General features: G+C 44.6%; 1 protein-coding gene across 5 annotated transcripts in view; it reads left to right on the forward strand.

Annotated features, from left to right (window-relative positions):
- Positions 1-17,642, forward strand: part of RGL1 (ral guanine nucleotide dissociation stimulator like 1) — a 271,120-nt gene that overhangs the window by 235,418 nt on the left and 18,060 nt on the right. For all 5 annotated transcript variants that reach the window (XM_043924319.1, XM_043924315.1, XM_043924318.1 and 2 more), the window contains 5 exons: positions 5,082-5,171; positions 8,967-9,053; positions 11,391-11,423; positions 13,649-13,770; positions 16,726-16,815. In XM_043924319.1, coding sequence (XP_043780254.1) covers positions 5,082-5,171; positions 8,967-9,053; positions 11,391-11,423; positions 13,649-13,770; positions 16,726-16,815 — 422 coding nt within the window. The remainder of the gene's footprint in view (positions 1-5,081; positions 5,172-8,966; positions 9,054-11,390; positions 11,424-13,648; positions 13,771-16,725; positions 16,816-17,642) is intronic.

Raw genomic sequence — 17,642 nt, forward strand, 5'->3', positions numbered from 1 at the left:
TGGATTCGGCCCACCTGATGATGCTAGACCATGCCTGGTTTGCTGAGGTCATGCTCCTCCCTGCTTCACATCCCCCTGGATTTGCAGGCTTTAAATGGAAACTCATCTGGCTGGAAGGAGATGGCTTAGTCGTCTCCCTGTCAGTAATACAAAGCTAGACTTGGTGGAGCCACAGAGTCAAATCCCAATAGCTCTGAGTCATCTTTCCAAAGTAGATAAATTGAATACGGTGCAGCTCATTGCCCGGTGGCCCTCTTCTGGCTGAAACCCTAGAAGCAGAGCTACATCTAGACACTAAAGGTCCCATAAACCTTTCTGAAATGTACAAGTTTACCTCGGTGCTCGAAGTCAAATTTCTTGTATATGGCTGGAATCCCAAAGAAATGAAAAACTTGGCTATGAATTCATGTGGTCTGTGCATTATCATTAATGATAGTGGAATGTTTTGCGCAGGTCATATGTCTATGTGGGTCCCTTTCCAGTCATCTTTGTTTATTATTCTTCATATGCAGCATATCATTCTGGATGTTAATTCTCAGCACAGTTGTATTAAAATGAAATCAAGGTACTTAGGTTTTCAGAAGAACCATGCCTGGCCTCTGTTTTTAATATGCTGGACATAAACTGATTTGATTGGACTGAATCTTAGTCTTGAATGACCTTTCTTCTGCTTCTGGGCAGATGTAAGGTGCTATTTCTATAGTACTATGGCTGAGACAATATCATAATTAGCAAAAATCTATGGTTTTCCTTTTAATTGTTGGAGGCAAATGTTTTTATTTTACTCAGAGATTGTTTTCAACCTGTTACTCTTACAATTTCTGAATCTTGGATCATTCTAAGCAGCTTATCTATGGAGTCCACATGTTTCAGTATGACAGGAAAGCAGAACACTACCAAATCTTCTTCGTTCTTGGGACTCTTAGTAAGAACTCTCCTTGGTTGAATTGTTTGAAACAAATGCTAGGCCCGAGCATTTGGCTCTGGTAGAGATGTCTGTTTAATGACTGAGGTCAGGGCTGAGGTAGAAGACTATAGGGCTGGGAAGGCCTGTTGCATATAATTACTGTTAACTGCTGAACTGTCATTTAACTGGCAGTGAAAGTGACAAATAGATTTAAGGGACTAGATCTGATAGAGTGCCTGATGAACTATGGACAGAAGTTTGTGACATTATACAGGAGACAGGGACCAAGACCATCCCCAAGAAAAAGACATGCAAAAAAGCAAAATGGCTGTATGAGGAGGCCTTACAAATAGCTGTGAAAAGAAGAGAAGTGAAAAGCAAAGGAGAAAAGGAGCGATATACCCATTTGAATGCAGAGTTTCAAAGAATAGCAAGGAGAGATAAGAAAGCCTTCCTCAGTGATCAGTGCAAAAAAATAGAGGAAAATAATAGAATGGGAAAGACTAGAGATCTCTTCAAGAAAATTAGAAATACCAAGGGAACATTTCATGCCAAGATGGGCTCAGTAAAGGACAGAAATGGTATGAACCTAACAGAAACAGAAGATATTAAGAAGAGGTGGCAAGAATACACAGAAGAATTGTACAAAAAAGATCTTCATGACCCAGATAATCATGATGTGTGATCACTCACCTAGAGCCAGACATCCTGGAATATTAAGTCAAGTGGGCCTTAGGAAGCATCACTACGAACAAAGCTAGTGGAGGTGATGGAATTCCAGTTGAACTACTATTTCAAATCCTAAAAGATGATGCTGTGAAAGTGCTGCGCTCAATATGCCAGCAAATTTGGAAAACTCAGCAGTGGCCACAGGACTGGAAAAGGTCAGTTTTCATTCCAATCCCAAAGAAAGGCAATGCCAAAGAATGTTCAAACTACCACACAATTGCACTCATCTCACATGCTAGTAAAGTAATGCTCAAAATTCTCCAAGCCAGACTTCAGCAATATGTGAACCATGAACTTCTAGATGTTCAAATTTCTGCTTTATTGACTATACCAAAGCCTTTGACTGTGTGGATCACAATAAACTGTGGAAAATTCTGAAAGAGATGGGAATACCAGACCATCTGACCTGCCTCTTGAGAAATCTGTATGCAGGTCAGGAAGCAACAGTTAGAACTAGACATGGAAAAACAGACTGGTTCCAAATCGGGAAAGGAGTACGTCAAGGCTGTATATTGTCACCCTGCTTATTTAACTTATATGCAGAGTACATCATGAGAAATGCTAGGCTGGATGAACCACAGGCTGGAATCAAGATTGCTGGGAGAAATATCAATAACCTCAGATATGCAGATGATACCACCCTTATGGCAGAAAGTGAAGAAGAACTAAAGAGCCTCTTGATGAAAGTGAAAGAGGAGAGTGAAAAAGTTGACTTAAAGCTCAACATTCAGAAAACTAAGATCATGGCATCTGGTCCAATCACTTCATTGCAAATAGATGGGGAAACAGTGGAAACAGTGGCTGACTTTATTTTTGGGGGGCTCCACAATCACTGCAGATGGTGACTGCAGCCATGAAATTGAAAGACGCTTTCTTCTTGGAAGGAAAGTTATGACCAACCTAGACAGCATATTAAAAGGCAGAGACATTACTTTGCCAACAAAGGTCCATCTAGTCAAGGCTATGGTTTATCCAGTAGTCATGTATGGATGTGAGAGTTGGACCATACAGAAAGCTGAGTGCCAAAGAATTGATGCTTTTGAACTGTGGTGTTGGAGAAGAGTCTTGAGAGTCCCTTGGACAGCAAGGAGATCCAACCAGTCTATCCTAAAGGAGATCAGTCCTAAGTGTTCATTAGAAGGACTGATGTTGAAGCTGAAACTCCAATACTTTGGCCACCTGATGTGAAGAGCTGACTCATTTGAAAAGACCCTGATGGTGGGAAAGATGAAGGCAGGAGGAGAAGGGGACGACAGAGGATGAGATGGTTAGATGGCATCACTGACTCAATGGACATGTGTTTGGATAAATTCCAGGAGTTGGTGATGGACAGGGAGGCCTGGCGTGCTGCGGTTCATGGGGTCGCAAAGAGTCAGACACGACTGAGTGACTGAACTGAACTGATGGAGAGGAGTCCCCTGCCTATGTAGCACCCGGTCAAAGAGGCCCCTTGAGGCTTAGGAACAGGATGGATGAGGGCCGCTGTCTTCTGCCAAAGATGGTGATAGGCAGTGAGACTCAGGAGAGAAATTTGCACCAGAGAGAGAGAAGGACAGAGGGGGGAAGATACAAGAGGAGAATGGAAGGTTGATGGAGGGCAAGATTTGGAATTCTTCGAAGCATGGTGATAATGGGGATCATGGGACAGGATGGTATTTCCAGATACCTGAGTAGAGCAAAAAACAAGATGACTTTGTCGGAAAGAAGAAGAGTCATCAAGAGAGTAGAAGCAGGAAAAGGAGGCAGAGGAGAGACCCAGAGCGATGCAGTCACAGTGCCCGTGAAGAATCTCGAGAAGTTTCAAGGGATTGGTGTTGTGAGCCTTGCAGGACAAAGGATTAGGGCCGAGGCAGAACACTGACATGGTGGATGTGACACAGAGTGGATTTCTGTTGACACCTCATCCGGGGTAGCTGGCGTCAGTCATCAGTCTTTTTATAGTTACCTAGCCAGGAGTGGAGCCTCACTCTCCTGAAGTCAGGAAATCAGCAAATCTTCCAGCTCCCAGTCCCAGATCTTTCTCCTCCCCACAAGGAGGTTGTCCTCAGTGCTCTTTTAAGCTCCCTCCTACTTCTGTGATTCTCAGGGGTCTCTTAACTTTTCAGAAATCTTTCTCAAGAATTTTAATGCATCTGCGGTAATGTCCATACATTACATGTCTGTCAGTGATTAAGAAAGTGAAAGGGAACCAGGAGGGCCTACTCCCTGGAAAGAAATGGATATTTGCATTCGAGTCAGGAAGAATTGATTTCTCACTCCAAGCAGATTCTCAAGGATTTGAGAGGACTCACAATCACCCAGCAGAGGAAGTGGCACATTTTAGGACACTTTCATTCATCCCCCAGCAAAAACTATAAACAGGAGATCGTTAAACGATACCTCTTCTATTTGTCATTTGTAATAGGGAGACTGACAGTCAGTAAAGAGTCACTATGGATTTTGTCCCTAGGGATGTACCTGGACCCAGGTAAAGGCTGGTGAATGATATAGGATACGGATGCCTCTCTGTTACTGGAAAGGCCAGGTCACTGGAAAAGGTCCCCTTGTAGTCGGACAGTAGTGAAAGGTCACATGCTCTGGTTATATGATAAACCCAGGGAAAACTGACGAAGGGAAACCAGTGTGGAGTTAGGCGCTCCTGAATTGTGAAATCTGCCTTCCATTCATGCAATTCCTGGAAAATGAGAACTTAACAAGACCCCAAAACCCACAAAACCCAAAGCACTTTATGTTCAGTCAGCAAACTGGAGATTAGTCATTATGTGGAAGAGTTTGTTGTTACAGCAGATGGGAGGAGAGAAAGGGTCGCCATCTGTCCCCAGGCGCCAGGAGGAAGGAATTGATTTTGTAGGCGTTCCAAACCTAAGAGGCAACTTGGAAGGAAGGGTTGAGGGAGAGAAGGGGAAAAAAACATATGAGGGTCTGGCTTTCATAGATCAGCACGGGACTTCCTCAGAAAACTTCCGGTACAAAAGTTTCATTTAGCTAAGAAATACCACAGAAATAGTCTCTTTTCTTTCACAGGATGCTGGCACATGCCTTTCAGACCAACTTCAAGAAATCACAAAAAGTACAGAGGAAGAGATGTTTGTTTCCAGACATGTGATTACTTGCAGTGAAATTTGGGACATGTAAAAATTGTCTCCATTTCTGGGAATTCCCTGCCTTATATTAATGATTGATTTTATAAAATTGATTGGGGGCTCTTCTTACAAAATAGGGGGAAACAGGATAAGACATGACCAGGCCGTCTCAAGAACAGACCACTTGCCGCAGGTCAGCCAGGTGTTTGCATAAGGCAGTCCAGCGCCTGCTGGAGGCCTCTTCATTTCACACGATGTCCACTAATTGTGTGGAGGCTCTGCCCCAGAAACTAGGTGCCCCTTCCCTTCTTTCCAGCATCTTCTTCCATCTCTCTCCTCTCTTGTGTGTGTCTGTTTCTTAGGAAGGGACCTCAAAATTTGCAAACCTGGACAGCAGCGTGAAAGAAAACCAGAAGCGGACCCAGAGGCGGCTTCAGCTCCAGAAGGACATGGTACGGAAAGCCCTGGGTCTCCCCGAGGGCCAACCAGGGAGCCGCCCCGTGGGGGTGGCGGGGCTCCCGCTTGGCAGCAGAACCTTCCGTCTGCAGGGTGCCCCTGCTCTCAAAAAAGTTCTCGTGCTCTTTACCTCATCTGTTCTCAGCAGCCCTGGGAGGTCTCAAGGCAAGCCGTTTTCACTCCCACTTGACCCCGCAGGAAATAGTTTGGACCAAGAGTCCCAGATCACGTTTATGTTTTGGAACTTTTTTTTTTTTTTCCTGAAAGTGATGGCAAGTCTGTGGCAGGTAGGCTTCTGTCCCCTTTGCTGTCTTATTTTATCCACTCCTGTACTTAGGAGCTTCTGTGAACTGAGACCTCCTGCAGTGCCTACTGTAATCAGCTTTTTTTTGGCCATGCTACACAGCATGCGGGGATCTTAGTTCCCTGACCAGGGATTGAACCTGTGGCCCCTGCATTGGAAACAGAGAGTCTTAACCACTGGACCCCCAGGGAAGTCTCAACTGTTTTCAAAGTCCCAACTTTGAACACACAGTAGCCCCAGGACCTGGTTGTTGGGGAAAGAGTGTCAGCTCCCAGGACTTGGTCCTTGTACTCAGAGATCTTTTCCTTTGTTCCAAACCCTCTAGTCATTTTCTGGATCTCCTCACTGATGCCAGGTACTAACCAAAGCTTTCTAGTTTTTCAGTATTCAAAGGTGCATCATATCTCCTTCCTTAAGAATAAAAGATAACTATTGACATCACTGGCTCTATTTTTAAAACTCTCCTAACTTTGAGCAGAGAAGGTGAAAACCAGAGAGAGCAGACTGGAGACTGACAACTCTAAATAGTTTTGTCCCTACTTGAAGAAGATTTTTCTCCTTCTTCGGAAGGCTGGTCATAAATCAGAAATGTTGTTTTTGAATGATGGGCCTCTTCTGTAATATAAAGCCTGTAAAACATTCACAGCACTTCAAACTATTTTGATGGTTCAAAGACAAGTTAAAAATAGCTGTTAAGAGAGAGATTATTTTGGTTTAGGATGAGACCTTGTACACATAATGGGAAGGACAAACTGCAGCTGACAGTGAGTTCTTGAAGGACAAAACCTGCCTTGGTGTGAACCTAGCGAAGCAGCTCTGACCGAGGAAACAGCCAGCCACGTGCACATCAGGCCGCCTGGTTTCACCCTGGCGGAGACTTTGTGTTCTTGCTAGAATTTCTGTAAGTGCCTTAATGGACTTTAGGACAAGGTGTGTCCATGGAAGCCCCTTTTTATTTTCTCTTCAAAATAGTGCCTTGGTGGCCTTATGGAGTATAGAAATGATTTCCAAGGAAATTTGGTGAAATTAATATAGTACGCATATACCTGGAGAAGGGAATGGCTACTCACTCCAGTATTCTTGCCTGGAGAATTCCACGGACAGAAGAGCCTGACGGGCTACAGTCCATGGGGTCACAAAGAGTCGGACACAACTGAGTGACTCACACTTCCACACTTTCATATACCTGCAGTGGAATTGCTTCTACCTTTATTTTCGAGGGAAAATTTTTTTTTTTTTTGGTTGGAGGATAATTGTTTTACAATACTGTGTTAGTTTCTGCTGTACCACACCATGAATCAGCTGTGTGTACACTTATATCTCCTCCCTCTTGAGCTCCCTCCCACCCCCCATCCCACCCCTTTAGAGCTTCCCAGCTGGGCTCCCTGTTAACAGCAGCGTCCCCATAGCCATCTGTCTCACACGTGGTACTGTGTGTATGTCAATGCTACTGTCTCGGTTTGTCCCACCCTCTTCTTCCCTGCTGTGTCCACAACTCCGTTCTCTACGTCTAAGTCTCTCTTCCTGCCCTGCAAATAGGGTTCATCAGTACCATTTTTCTAGATTTCATACATGTGCGTTAATATATGATACTTGTTTTTCGCCTTCTGACTTAACTTCGCTCGTATGACAGACTCTAGGTTCATCCACATCACCGCAAATTTAAATAAACTTTTAATTTTAGAATTTAGAGAGAAGTTCCAGATAATACATAGAGTTTCTCCAAACCCCTCACCCTTCCACTACCACCCCAGTTAACATCTGTAACCACCTGGCAATACTAGGATGTCGACATGGGCATCCTGGTGCTCACTGAAAGCCAGACTTTTTTTTTATTAGTTGGAGGCTAATTGCTTTACAATATTGTGGTGGTTTTTGCCATACATTGATATGAATCAGCCATGGATTTACATGTGTTCCCCATCCCGATCCCCCCTCCCACCTCCCTCCCCATCCCATCCCTCTGGGTCATCCTAGTGCACCGGCCCTGAGCACTTGTCTCATGCATCAAACCTGGACTGGAGATCTGTTTCACAATTGATAATATACATGTTTCAGTGCTCTTCTCTCAGATCATCCCACCCTCGCCTTCTCCCACAGAGTCCAAAAGTCTGTTCTATATATCTGCGACTCTTTTTCTGTCTTGCATATAGGGTTATCGTTACCATCTTTCTAAATTCCATATATATGCGTTAGTATACTGTATTGGTGTTTTTCTTTCTGGCTTACTACACTCTATATAATGGACTCTATTCGTCTGCTGATGGGCATCTAGGTTGCTTCCATGTCCTGGTAATTATAAACAGCACTGTGATGAACATTGGGGAACACATGTCTCTTTCAGTTCTGTTTTCCTCGGTGTGTATGCCAGGGAGTGGGATTGCTAGGTCATATGGCAGTTCTGCTTCCAGTTTTTAAGGAATCTCCACGCTATTCTCCATCGTGGCTGTACTAGTTTGCATTCCCACCAATAGTGTAAGAGGGTTCCCTTTTCTCCCCACCCTCTCCAGCATTTATTGCTTGTAGACTTTTGGGTAGCAGCCATTCTGACTGTGAAAGCCAGACTTGACCAGTTTCCCACCAGCATCATCTTTCTGTTCCAGGATCTAACCCAGGGCACCCCACTGCATTTAGTTGTCACCCTAGTCCCCTCTGCTCTGTGACAGCTTCTGAGTCTTTCTCGTTGGTCATTACCTCACAGTCTTTAGAAAGACTGTCCTAGTGTCCTTAGAATGTCCTGTGGCCAGGGGTGTCTGTTGTTTTCCTGGTGATTAGACTGAGGTTAAGGGTCTGGAGAGGAGTATCACAGATGTGAAGTGTCTTCTCATCATGTTAAGGAATGAATGGCATCAGTGTGACATTGATGTCACTGGTGATTTTGGCCTTCATCACCTGGTTAAGGTAGCGTTTGGCAAGCTTTCTAGTTTAAAGGTACTGTTTTCCCCTTTCCCTCCTGTTCTCTTCAGAACCGAGTCACCAAGCCACTTTGCAGTAACGCCCCAGCCTCCTGCGGGCACACTCCCGCCGTGGGCCACGGCCACGCCTCGGCCTGGGGAGGCCGTCCTTCCCAGGGCTGTTCTGAACCCCCGGGGGTGTCCACACGCTGTGAGCGAGAGCAGAGCTCCCTCCAACCTTGTGTCGGCGATGTGCAAACCTCAATCCACCTGAACCATCTCCTGCCTTCGAGGCTTGGTTTTCATGATTTTGAAAGTCACCAAGTTACCTTGGTGATGGAGTTCCCAGTCAATTCATAAAGGAATTTTAAATTTTTCATTCATAGAGGTTAGCACTAGTGGCCTTAAGAGAGGCCTTGAATGGTCCTTAAGTACTCTCCAAATGCTGTCAAGGCTCCCCTGGCCGTTCAGAGAGTGCTGCCTCCATCTGCAGGTGGGCACCCTGCAGACTGCCGCAGACGCAGGGCCCTTGGGGCCGGCGTGGACCAGACTTGCAGTAACGCAGAGACGGTTTTGCTGTGCTTGCTCTTCAGGGTGTGATGCAGGGCACTGTGCCCTACTTGGGCACCTTCCTGACCGACCTAACCATGCTCGACACCGCCCTCCAGGACTACATCGAGGTGAGTTCCGGGCCGGTGGGGCAGCTGCATCTGTGGCCTTCTCACTGGTTGCCCAAGAGAGAAATACGCTCTTGTTCACATCAGGTGGGGCTTCCCAGCTGACACTCTTGTTCACATCAGGTGGGGCTTCCCAGCTGACACTCTTGTTCACATCAAGTGGGGCTTCCCAGCTGGAGCAGGGGGTAAAGAATCTGCCTGCAATGCAGAGGATGTGGGTTCAATCCCTGGGTCGGGAAGATGTCCTGCAGAAGGGAATGCCAACCCAATCCAATATTCTTGCTGGGAAAACCCCATGGACAGAGGAGCCTGGCAGGCTATGGTCCATGGGGTAGTAAAGAGTCAGACGTGACTGAGCGACTGAGTGCGCACACACACACACACACACACACACACACACACACCTGGCGGGCTATGGTCCATGGGGTAGTAAAGAGTCAGACGTGACTGAGCGCGCACACACACACACACACACACCTGGCGGGCTATGGTCCATGGGGTAGTAAAGAGTCAGACGTGACTGAGCGCGCGCACACACACACACACACACACACACACCTGGCGGGCTATGGTCCATGGGGTAGTAAAGAGTCAGACGTGACTGAGCGCGCACACACACACACACACACACACACACACACACACCTGGCGGGCTATGGTCCATGGGGTAATAAAGAGTCAGACGTGACTGAGCGCGCACACACACACACACACACACACACACACACACACCTGGCGGGCTATGGTCCATGGGGTAATAAAGAGTCAGACGTGACTGAGCGACTGAGTGCACACACACACACACACACACACACACACACACACACACACACACACACACACACACACACACACACACACACACACCTGGCAGGCTATGGTCCATGGGGTAGTAAAGAGTCAGACGTGACTGAGCGACTGAGTGCACACACGCACACACACACACACACATACCCAACTGAGGGCTTTTCATGAACATGGCGTTGTGCTAGATGCCACAAGTTACACAAAGCTGAGTGACTCCAGCAGTGCCTCACAATCTCGTGGAAGGTGTATGTCAAAGCAGGCAGTGATGGATGGAAACAGTAAGAACTCAAACAGAAATGAAGTGGGAGAAGAGGGGAAGCCTCGACTGATTCCTTAGGCACAGAGGTCGTGGCTTGGCATTATGAAGGAGTGGGTTGGAGCATTGTCAGTGTTTTATCAAAAGGGAAGTCACTTCTATGTAACATCATTAACAGAGTTAAGTTTCAATTCTCCAGCCCTGCCAGCTTCTAGTCTCAGTGGGCTGAATTTAACTTTTTGATCATTGGTCGCTCCAATGATTTTAAAAGTTAAAAGTCAAATCCTGCCCAGTGTTGGGTAGGACTTTGGCAGGTGGAGCTGAGGGAATAATATGCCCTCACGTTCTACCTGCTGGGATAGGAAGTCAGTCAAATTCATGGGTTTCCATGTATCCTTTTTTGTTTCATATTATTACCTTCCCTCTCTCTCTTTTTCTCAAAACGGGAAATGAAGCCTAGAAAAACCAGCTACTCCTTAGTAACAGTAATAGAATATTGCATGGAGAAGAGATTTGATATGTGAAATGAAACTTAAGGATTTCTCGTATATTTCTTTATCTCACATTCCTGGTTATCACTTTCAGTCAGCCGGCGTTTTACTCTATCATAGTTAGGAGTAGCAGTTATCTTGCAAATTCCCACCTCCAAGTTCGTTATAAATGTGGACATGCTCACTCAGAGAGCAGTGTTCCACATTTATTCACGTCCTCTGCCTCAGCTTATCTCAGGAAACACTATCAGAGTTAGGGGAGTTTGGGGGTAGTGACCAATGCTTTAAAAGTTAAATTCAGCCTATGAGAAGAGGAGCTGGGGGGCTGGAGAACTGAAACTTAGCTTCGGTGATGAGGTTATGTAGAAGTGAGTTCCTTTTTGATAAAACATTGACACTTTGGTTTCTAGTATGAGTCAATGACCATCTATTTTTGTTGCTTTTGGCCAAGAAAAAAAAAAGTGTAATGGAACATTTACCCAAGCTTTTGTCTTTACTGGCTCTGCAAGTATATTTGGATCCTGTGTTGTTACTCTTTTGTCATTACATTTTAGTTTGTTTCAGGCATTGTAAGAGAAGGCTGTCCGCCTATATCTTGTCCTATGATAAAGAAATGTTTTTCTTTAAGCAAATGATGCGTCTCTTCTTCCAAAGTAGCCATAATTACTGTCATGAATAATTGTGACTTTATTGTCCCTTTGATCTACTTTAACAAAAATCTAGAACAAAGAGAGCTATGTTTCAAAGTAGCTTGGTTTGTCATTCTTTTCAAAAAATTTCTTTCAGGGTGGACTGATAAACTTTGAGAAGAGGAGAAGGGTAAGTAGGAGTCTTGGCTGTGGTTTTCCATTTTACTTCATCGGGGCATGAAAAAAAAATGGAGAAGTGGAGACTTAAGTTTGTTGTTGAGGCAGAAAAAAAATAACACGTATTGAAAATTTATCATATATCATTGTACTTGGCATGCTCTTATGCCTTATTGCCCAAGAGCCCTTGTGAGGTAGGTTTTATCATTCTCAGTTCAAGGGTGAAGAAACCAGGACTCTGATGAAGTAACTTGACCAGAGTCACCTGGTGGCACACCCAGGGTTCAAATCCTGTCCTGTTTCTCCTGAACACACATTTCTTCCTTTACCCCCTCACCATCATCATCTTTACAATCAGCCTCAGCAATAACAGACTTATCTCATTAAGAAGAAAGTGTTTCATAAGAGTATATGATATAGAAGGGTTACTAAAGATGGTTAACTCTGGTAGGCCTATTAGAGGAAAGGAAATGGTTTTCATTGTTGCATTTGGATAATTATTCTTTTCCTTTCTTATCAGCATAGGTAGGGGCGTTCAATATCAATTTGAATTTTTCTGTGGAAAGTAGAATAGTTCTGTACAAAGAGAGAGAAAACAGAGCTTTGGAAATTTGCTATGGTTTTAGTGTTAAAATGGTATATTTAAACAGTCCCAAGGAAGATGAGTGAGCAAAATAATAACATCACCCCATGGAACACTCGTTGTTCTTTAGTTATTCACTCATTCTTTCATCCCACAGGCGTTTCTTGCAGACCTAACACTGGATGGGAAAGTGGGATAGGTTTAGGGATTGCATCAGAAAAAGCCCAGAGCTCCCTGCCCTCATGAAGTTACAGTAAGGGAGGTAGGTAGGCAAACAGGCAGTTATCATGCAGCCTGATAAGGGCTCATGAGCAGAAGTAGTGGGTATTAGAGGACCATGTAAGAGGGGCATTTGTCCCCAGACTGTGGGGTCGGAGAAACTTCCAGGAAGAAATGACATTGCAGTTAAAACCAAAGTTTCGGGAGCTAAGCAGGCTGAACTCATAAGTAACAAGAGATAAACACCACCTGAGACAAATGTATGTCTTCTGTCCCTGGTAGCATATGATGATGAATGCTCCTTGTGGATGCTGAGGCCAAGGTGGGGGTCACTGCATGGGAAGTTGACACCTATGGAATCTGCCAGTTGTTGAACTGCTTCTGTCTTGTGACCATCAAAACCAATTCAGTTACTGCCTCCACAGTTACCCATCTTTGTCCTTTCTCTTCAGAATAACCCTAGAGGGGAATCTCTTTCATTTTAAGACTAACATGTTAAACTTTTGAAAAGTTTGAGTATAAAACCTAAAGTTAAAGCATATACTCATTGCTGACTTTAAAAAAATCTTTATTGAAACATCTAAAGAAGGATAAATAATTTTGGACATAACTGTATACTTGCTTCTTTTATGAGCTTTAAAAGACTGAGTTAAATGATTTACTAGAGTAGTAAAACCCCAAGGATTCAGGAAATCTAAACATTGAAGTTTATGAGGTTCTGGCCTGTTTAGATATTCAGCCCTACCAAAACTTACTTATTGAGGGCATAAGGGTTGAAGAAGATGGGAATGGAGAACTTGGGAGCTTCCTGACTCAGAGTAATTTTTTTCTTTTATATTTTAGAAAGTAGAATTTAAAAATACATTTTAGAAAGATTCAGCCTTAAAAAATAAGTTTTCTGTCCCAAGAATGGAAATGGAAAAGAGAAATAGGAAGTCACTATGATTTCAGGTCATACCTGGTATGGGTCGCCTTGGGAACTTGTTTTATTCATGTAAAAGGCTTTTTCAAAAAGGAAGAGTACAAAGCATAGACAAAAGCCAGTGAGTCAGAATTCAAATGTGTGAGTTATTCACCTGTTTTATTTCTAAGGCAGGCAGTTCTTTATAAGCTTCCTCGATGACTTTGTCCATTGTTTATCCTACTGCAGTATGTTTTCATGTAGAGAAGATGTATATTTCGTTGGCTTTTTAGTTCACTCTTTGGTGCTCTGAGGGATTCCCTGGTGGCTCAGACGGTAAAGAGTCTGCCTGCAATGCAGGAGACCTGGGTTTGATCCTTGGGTCGGGACGATCCCCTGGAGAAGGAAATGGCAACCCACCCCAGTATTCTTGCCTGGAAAATCTCATGGACAGAGAAGAATGGTGGGCTACAGTCCACAGGATCACAAAGAGTCTGACACGACTGAGCGACTTCACTTTTACTTTCTGCTTTAGGAATTTGAAGTGATTGCCCAGATCAAGCTCTTACAGTCTGCCTGCAACAGCTATTGCATGAGCCCAGACCCGAAGTTCATCCAGTGGTTCCAGAGGCAGCAGCTCCTAACAGAGGAGGAGAGGTAGGCAGACACATTGTCCTTAGGGGTGGAGCTGCAGTGCTGGTCAGAGGAATACCGCATCTGGTTACTCACTTGGCCATTTATTCAACAGCTCTTTAGCAAGCAGCAACAAGGTTTTCAAAGGATAATGGTGTAGCAGAAAAAACTGAACTGCCAGCATCAGAAAATGTGCTTTCAGATTCTTGTACTGTACCATTCATTTATCTTTGTCACCTTGAACAAGTCACTTATTCTTCCCGATCTTCAGGATGCTTATCTGTAAGATGTCTGTTTGAGAGGATTAAATGTAATCTTCTTTGAGACAGCATCATTGCCATCACTATTAGTCACTATTGGTAATTGGTACTAGCTTTGAGGGAGCGTTCAAGGGGGCAGGAGAAACAGACTCATGAAGAATTGAAATACTGCAATGGGTAATTGAAGTGCTGCAGGACCCACTTGGCCAAGGATGGGGGAAATGGGGAAGAGCTCATAAAGGCATTAACTTCTGGGCTAGGCTGTGGAGGAAAGAAAAGATTTCTCCAGGAGAACTGGAGAAGAACATTCCAGACAGAAGAATGTGAGCAAAGGTCGGGTGGCCTGACAAGCTTGATGTTTGGAAGAATGGTTAGAACACTGGTGTGTCTGGTTCATGAGTGGACAGGTTTCAAAACAGAGGTTGATGAGCTTGGAGAGTACACTAACTGCTGTGCCTTGAATGTTGACCCATCAAAGATATGTAGCTTTACCCTATAGTTCAAAGGATTAGAGTTCACAGGCCTTATCCAGCCTACCAGCTGTTTTCACATACTTAAATGGTTGAAAAAGAAACAACGGAAGAGGACTATTGTGTCATGGGATAGTTATTTGAAATTGAAATTTTAGTATCCATTGATAAAGTTATAAGGGCTTCCTTGGTGGCTAAGTGGTAAAGAATCCTCCTGCCAATGCAGGAGACACAGGAGATGTGGGTTCGATCCCTGGGTTGTGAAGATCTCCTGGAGGAGGAAATGGCAACCCACTCTCATATTCTTGCCAGGGAAATCCCATGGACAGAGGGGCCTGGCAGGCTACAATCCATGGGGTCACAAAAGAGTCAGACACAACTGAGTGACTGAGCACACACACACAATAAAGTTGTATTGGAACACAGCCCATTCATTTCCCCCTTATTTATGGTTGCTTTCATGCTTTCAAGGCAGAGTTGAATCTTTGCAACAGTTACCACATGGCCTGCAAAGCCTAAAATACTTAATATCTCGTCCTGTACAGAAAACATTTTCTGACCCCTGCTGTAGAAGAGGGGATTTCCTTGAAAGTTTCTCATCAGGGAAGGTGAAGTGGACTGCAAAACAAAGTATTTTGCCAATGAGGAAATTGAGGTTTAGAGACGGGCTGTAATTTGCCAGAGATAGACTTCAGATTCAAAGTCAGGTCTTCCTGACTTTACAACCTAAGCTCTGAAGGTGGTTGCACAATGTTATGTAGATCCTGTAAACTCCATAAGCATGCTTCCTCATTTGATACGCAGATGTTTTCTGAGGTCCTTGGTAATGGAATGGATTGGTCCTGTTATATTAAAACCTTTGATTAAAAGGAAAAAAAAGCTCTTTGATTCAGAGTACTCATCAGTTAATGAAAGTTTTATCTTTGCTATGTATTGAATAGAAAACAAAACATTGCCTCTTTCTACGTTTTCTGGTCTGATGATCAGTATATATGAACTTGGTCTCTGTGCATCATATTCACGTATGGAACATTCACACCATGGCCAGTGATTTGAATCAGAAAGTTCAGGGTCAGAATATCAGCTGTGGAACTGACTTTTTAATGATTAAAGGAATCTTGTTAAACATATCCTATTTTTTTTTCCTTGTGATTTATAAAAGCCCTGTGTCTAAAGTTACTATTTGAATAATGCCTATATCAATGAATACTTCTGCTTGACCAACTACCTGGCTACATCTCTAGGTTTAAAAAAGTACACAAAATTGGCAACTTATCAAGCTAATATTTACCACTTACCTTCTTCACCTGAACTTCCCAGGTGGTGCCCAGGTAAAGAACCCCCTGCCAATGCAGGAGACGTAAGAGGACGCAGGTTTGACCCCTGGGTTGGGAAGATCCCCTGGAGGAGGGCACAGCAACCCACTCCAGTATTCTTCCATGGAGAATTCCATGGGCAGAGGACCCTGGCAGGCTATGGTCCATAGGGTTGCAAGAGTTGGACATGACTGAAGCGATTTAGCATGCACGCATGCTTCTTCACCTACCCAGAACCAAGTACATCTCCTAACTAGAGCTACGAGCTTTCCTAAGAGACATTTCAAGGCAGACGTACATTCTTCTTGTGCTTATGGAAGTTATATCTGCCTGGCATATAGATGTCTGAATCTGGAGCATTTTTAACTTGGGATGTTTTGGCAATTAGAAATGATATTTATGTATTTGTTATCAATAATATAATTACCTATGTCTATTTATTGAAGATTAGATCATTTACAAATGTCTCTTTCATTTCCTATAGATAAACAGTAAGTTGAGTATATACACACACATACACACGTGTGGGCGCACACACACACACAGACACACAAGGTAATGGGAGGTTGCTGCTAATGGGAGAAGAAGTGATTCTTTCCCTGGCCCAACCGTAGGCTGAGAACAATCAGGGAAACAAAAGGAGTCAGCTTGTGATGCAGCCAGAACCAGCAAATCCATGTGTTTTGAGTCGTGTAGAACTAAACAGCCTCAACCTGTATACCAGTGGGCATTTGAGGGAAGGAGGCATAGATGTCAATTTGTAAAATCTGGTTGTTAAGTCAGTACCCTCTGACCTTTGTCATAGAACAACATAGTCCATATCTTGACTTTGAACAGTCAGAGCCTTCCTCTCAAAGGAAGCCAGTGAATCGTGTGGATTTAAATCTGTTCACTTCCCAAGCTCTGTCCTCACAGGCCCCCCTCTCTCCCCAGCTACGCCCTCTCCTGTGAGATCGAAGCGGCTGCCGATGCCAGCGCCACGTCACCCAAGCCTCGGAAGAGCATGGTGAAGAGGCTCAGCCTGTGAGTACCACGCTGGGGCCCTGGGCCCAACAGGGTCCCATCAGAGTGGGAGCAGGGAGGACATTCAACAAAGTTCCCCTGAGCCCGTTCACTCACTCGTTAAATCGTTAATCTGTCTGTCACGACTTCAGTACATTTCCTCGATCCATTCTTCCCCACTGTTCTCTCTGGCCTGAACCACATCAGACCCTGCCTGGACCGCACTCCAGCAAGATCCTTACTGACTTCTGGCCCCACCCTTGCTCCAACAGTTGTATTTCCCACCCAGTAGTCTGGTAGTGTGTTTAAATGTACCCCAGATTGTATCACTTCCTTGCTTTAAAACGTCTACTGGTCTTGTTTTAAGGTAGCACCTGAATTCCTTATCCTGTTTCACTAGGCGAGCGTGATCTTCCCCAGTCTTCTGGCCACCTTTCTCTATATGGAATCCCCCCTTGTTCACCACGATCCAGCCTCACCCATCCCCCAGCCCTCCTTTAGCCTCCCCAGGCTCCGTGCACACTAGATGCACCAGGTGTTTGCACTAGATGCTCCCGTGACCTGGCACGTGTCCTCCCCGGGACTCGGTCCCTCAGATGCTGGCACCAGCATTACCTCCTTAGGGAGCATCTTGTCTGATGCTGCCATCTGCCCGGCTCACTCCCAGCCATGCCTGTTGTCTCCTCCAGTAGAACGGAAGCCACCTGAGAGCAGGAACCTTCTCCATCGTACTCGTGGCTGTTTGTCCAGCTCAGGGCCAGGCGCAGCTAACTTCATCATGCCTGTCTCCCTCTCAGTACAATCCAAAGTCTTCACAGTGGCTCTCAAGCCCCTTCAGGACCTGAAGT

Source organism: Cervus elaphus, chromosome 14 (assembly GCF_910594005.1).
Source record: "Cervus elaphus chromosome 14, mCerEla1.1, whole genome shotgun sequence".
Taxonomy (NCBI): Eukaryota; Metazoa; Chordata; class Mammalia; order Artiodactyla; family Cervidae; genus Cervus; species Cervus elaphus.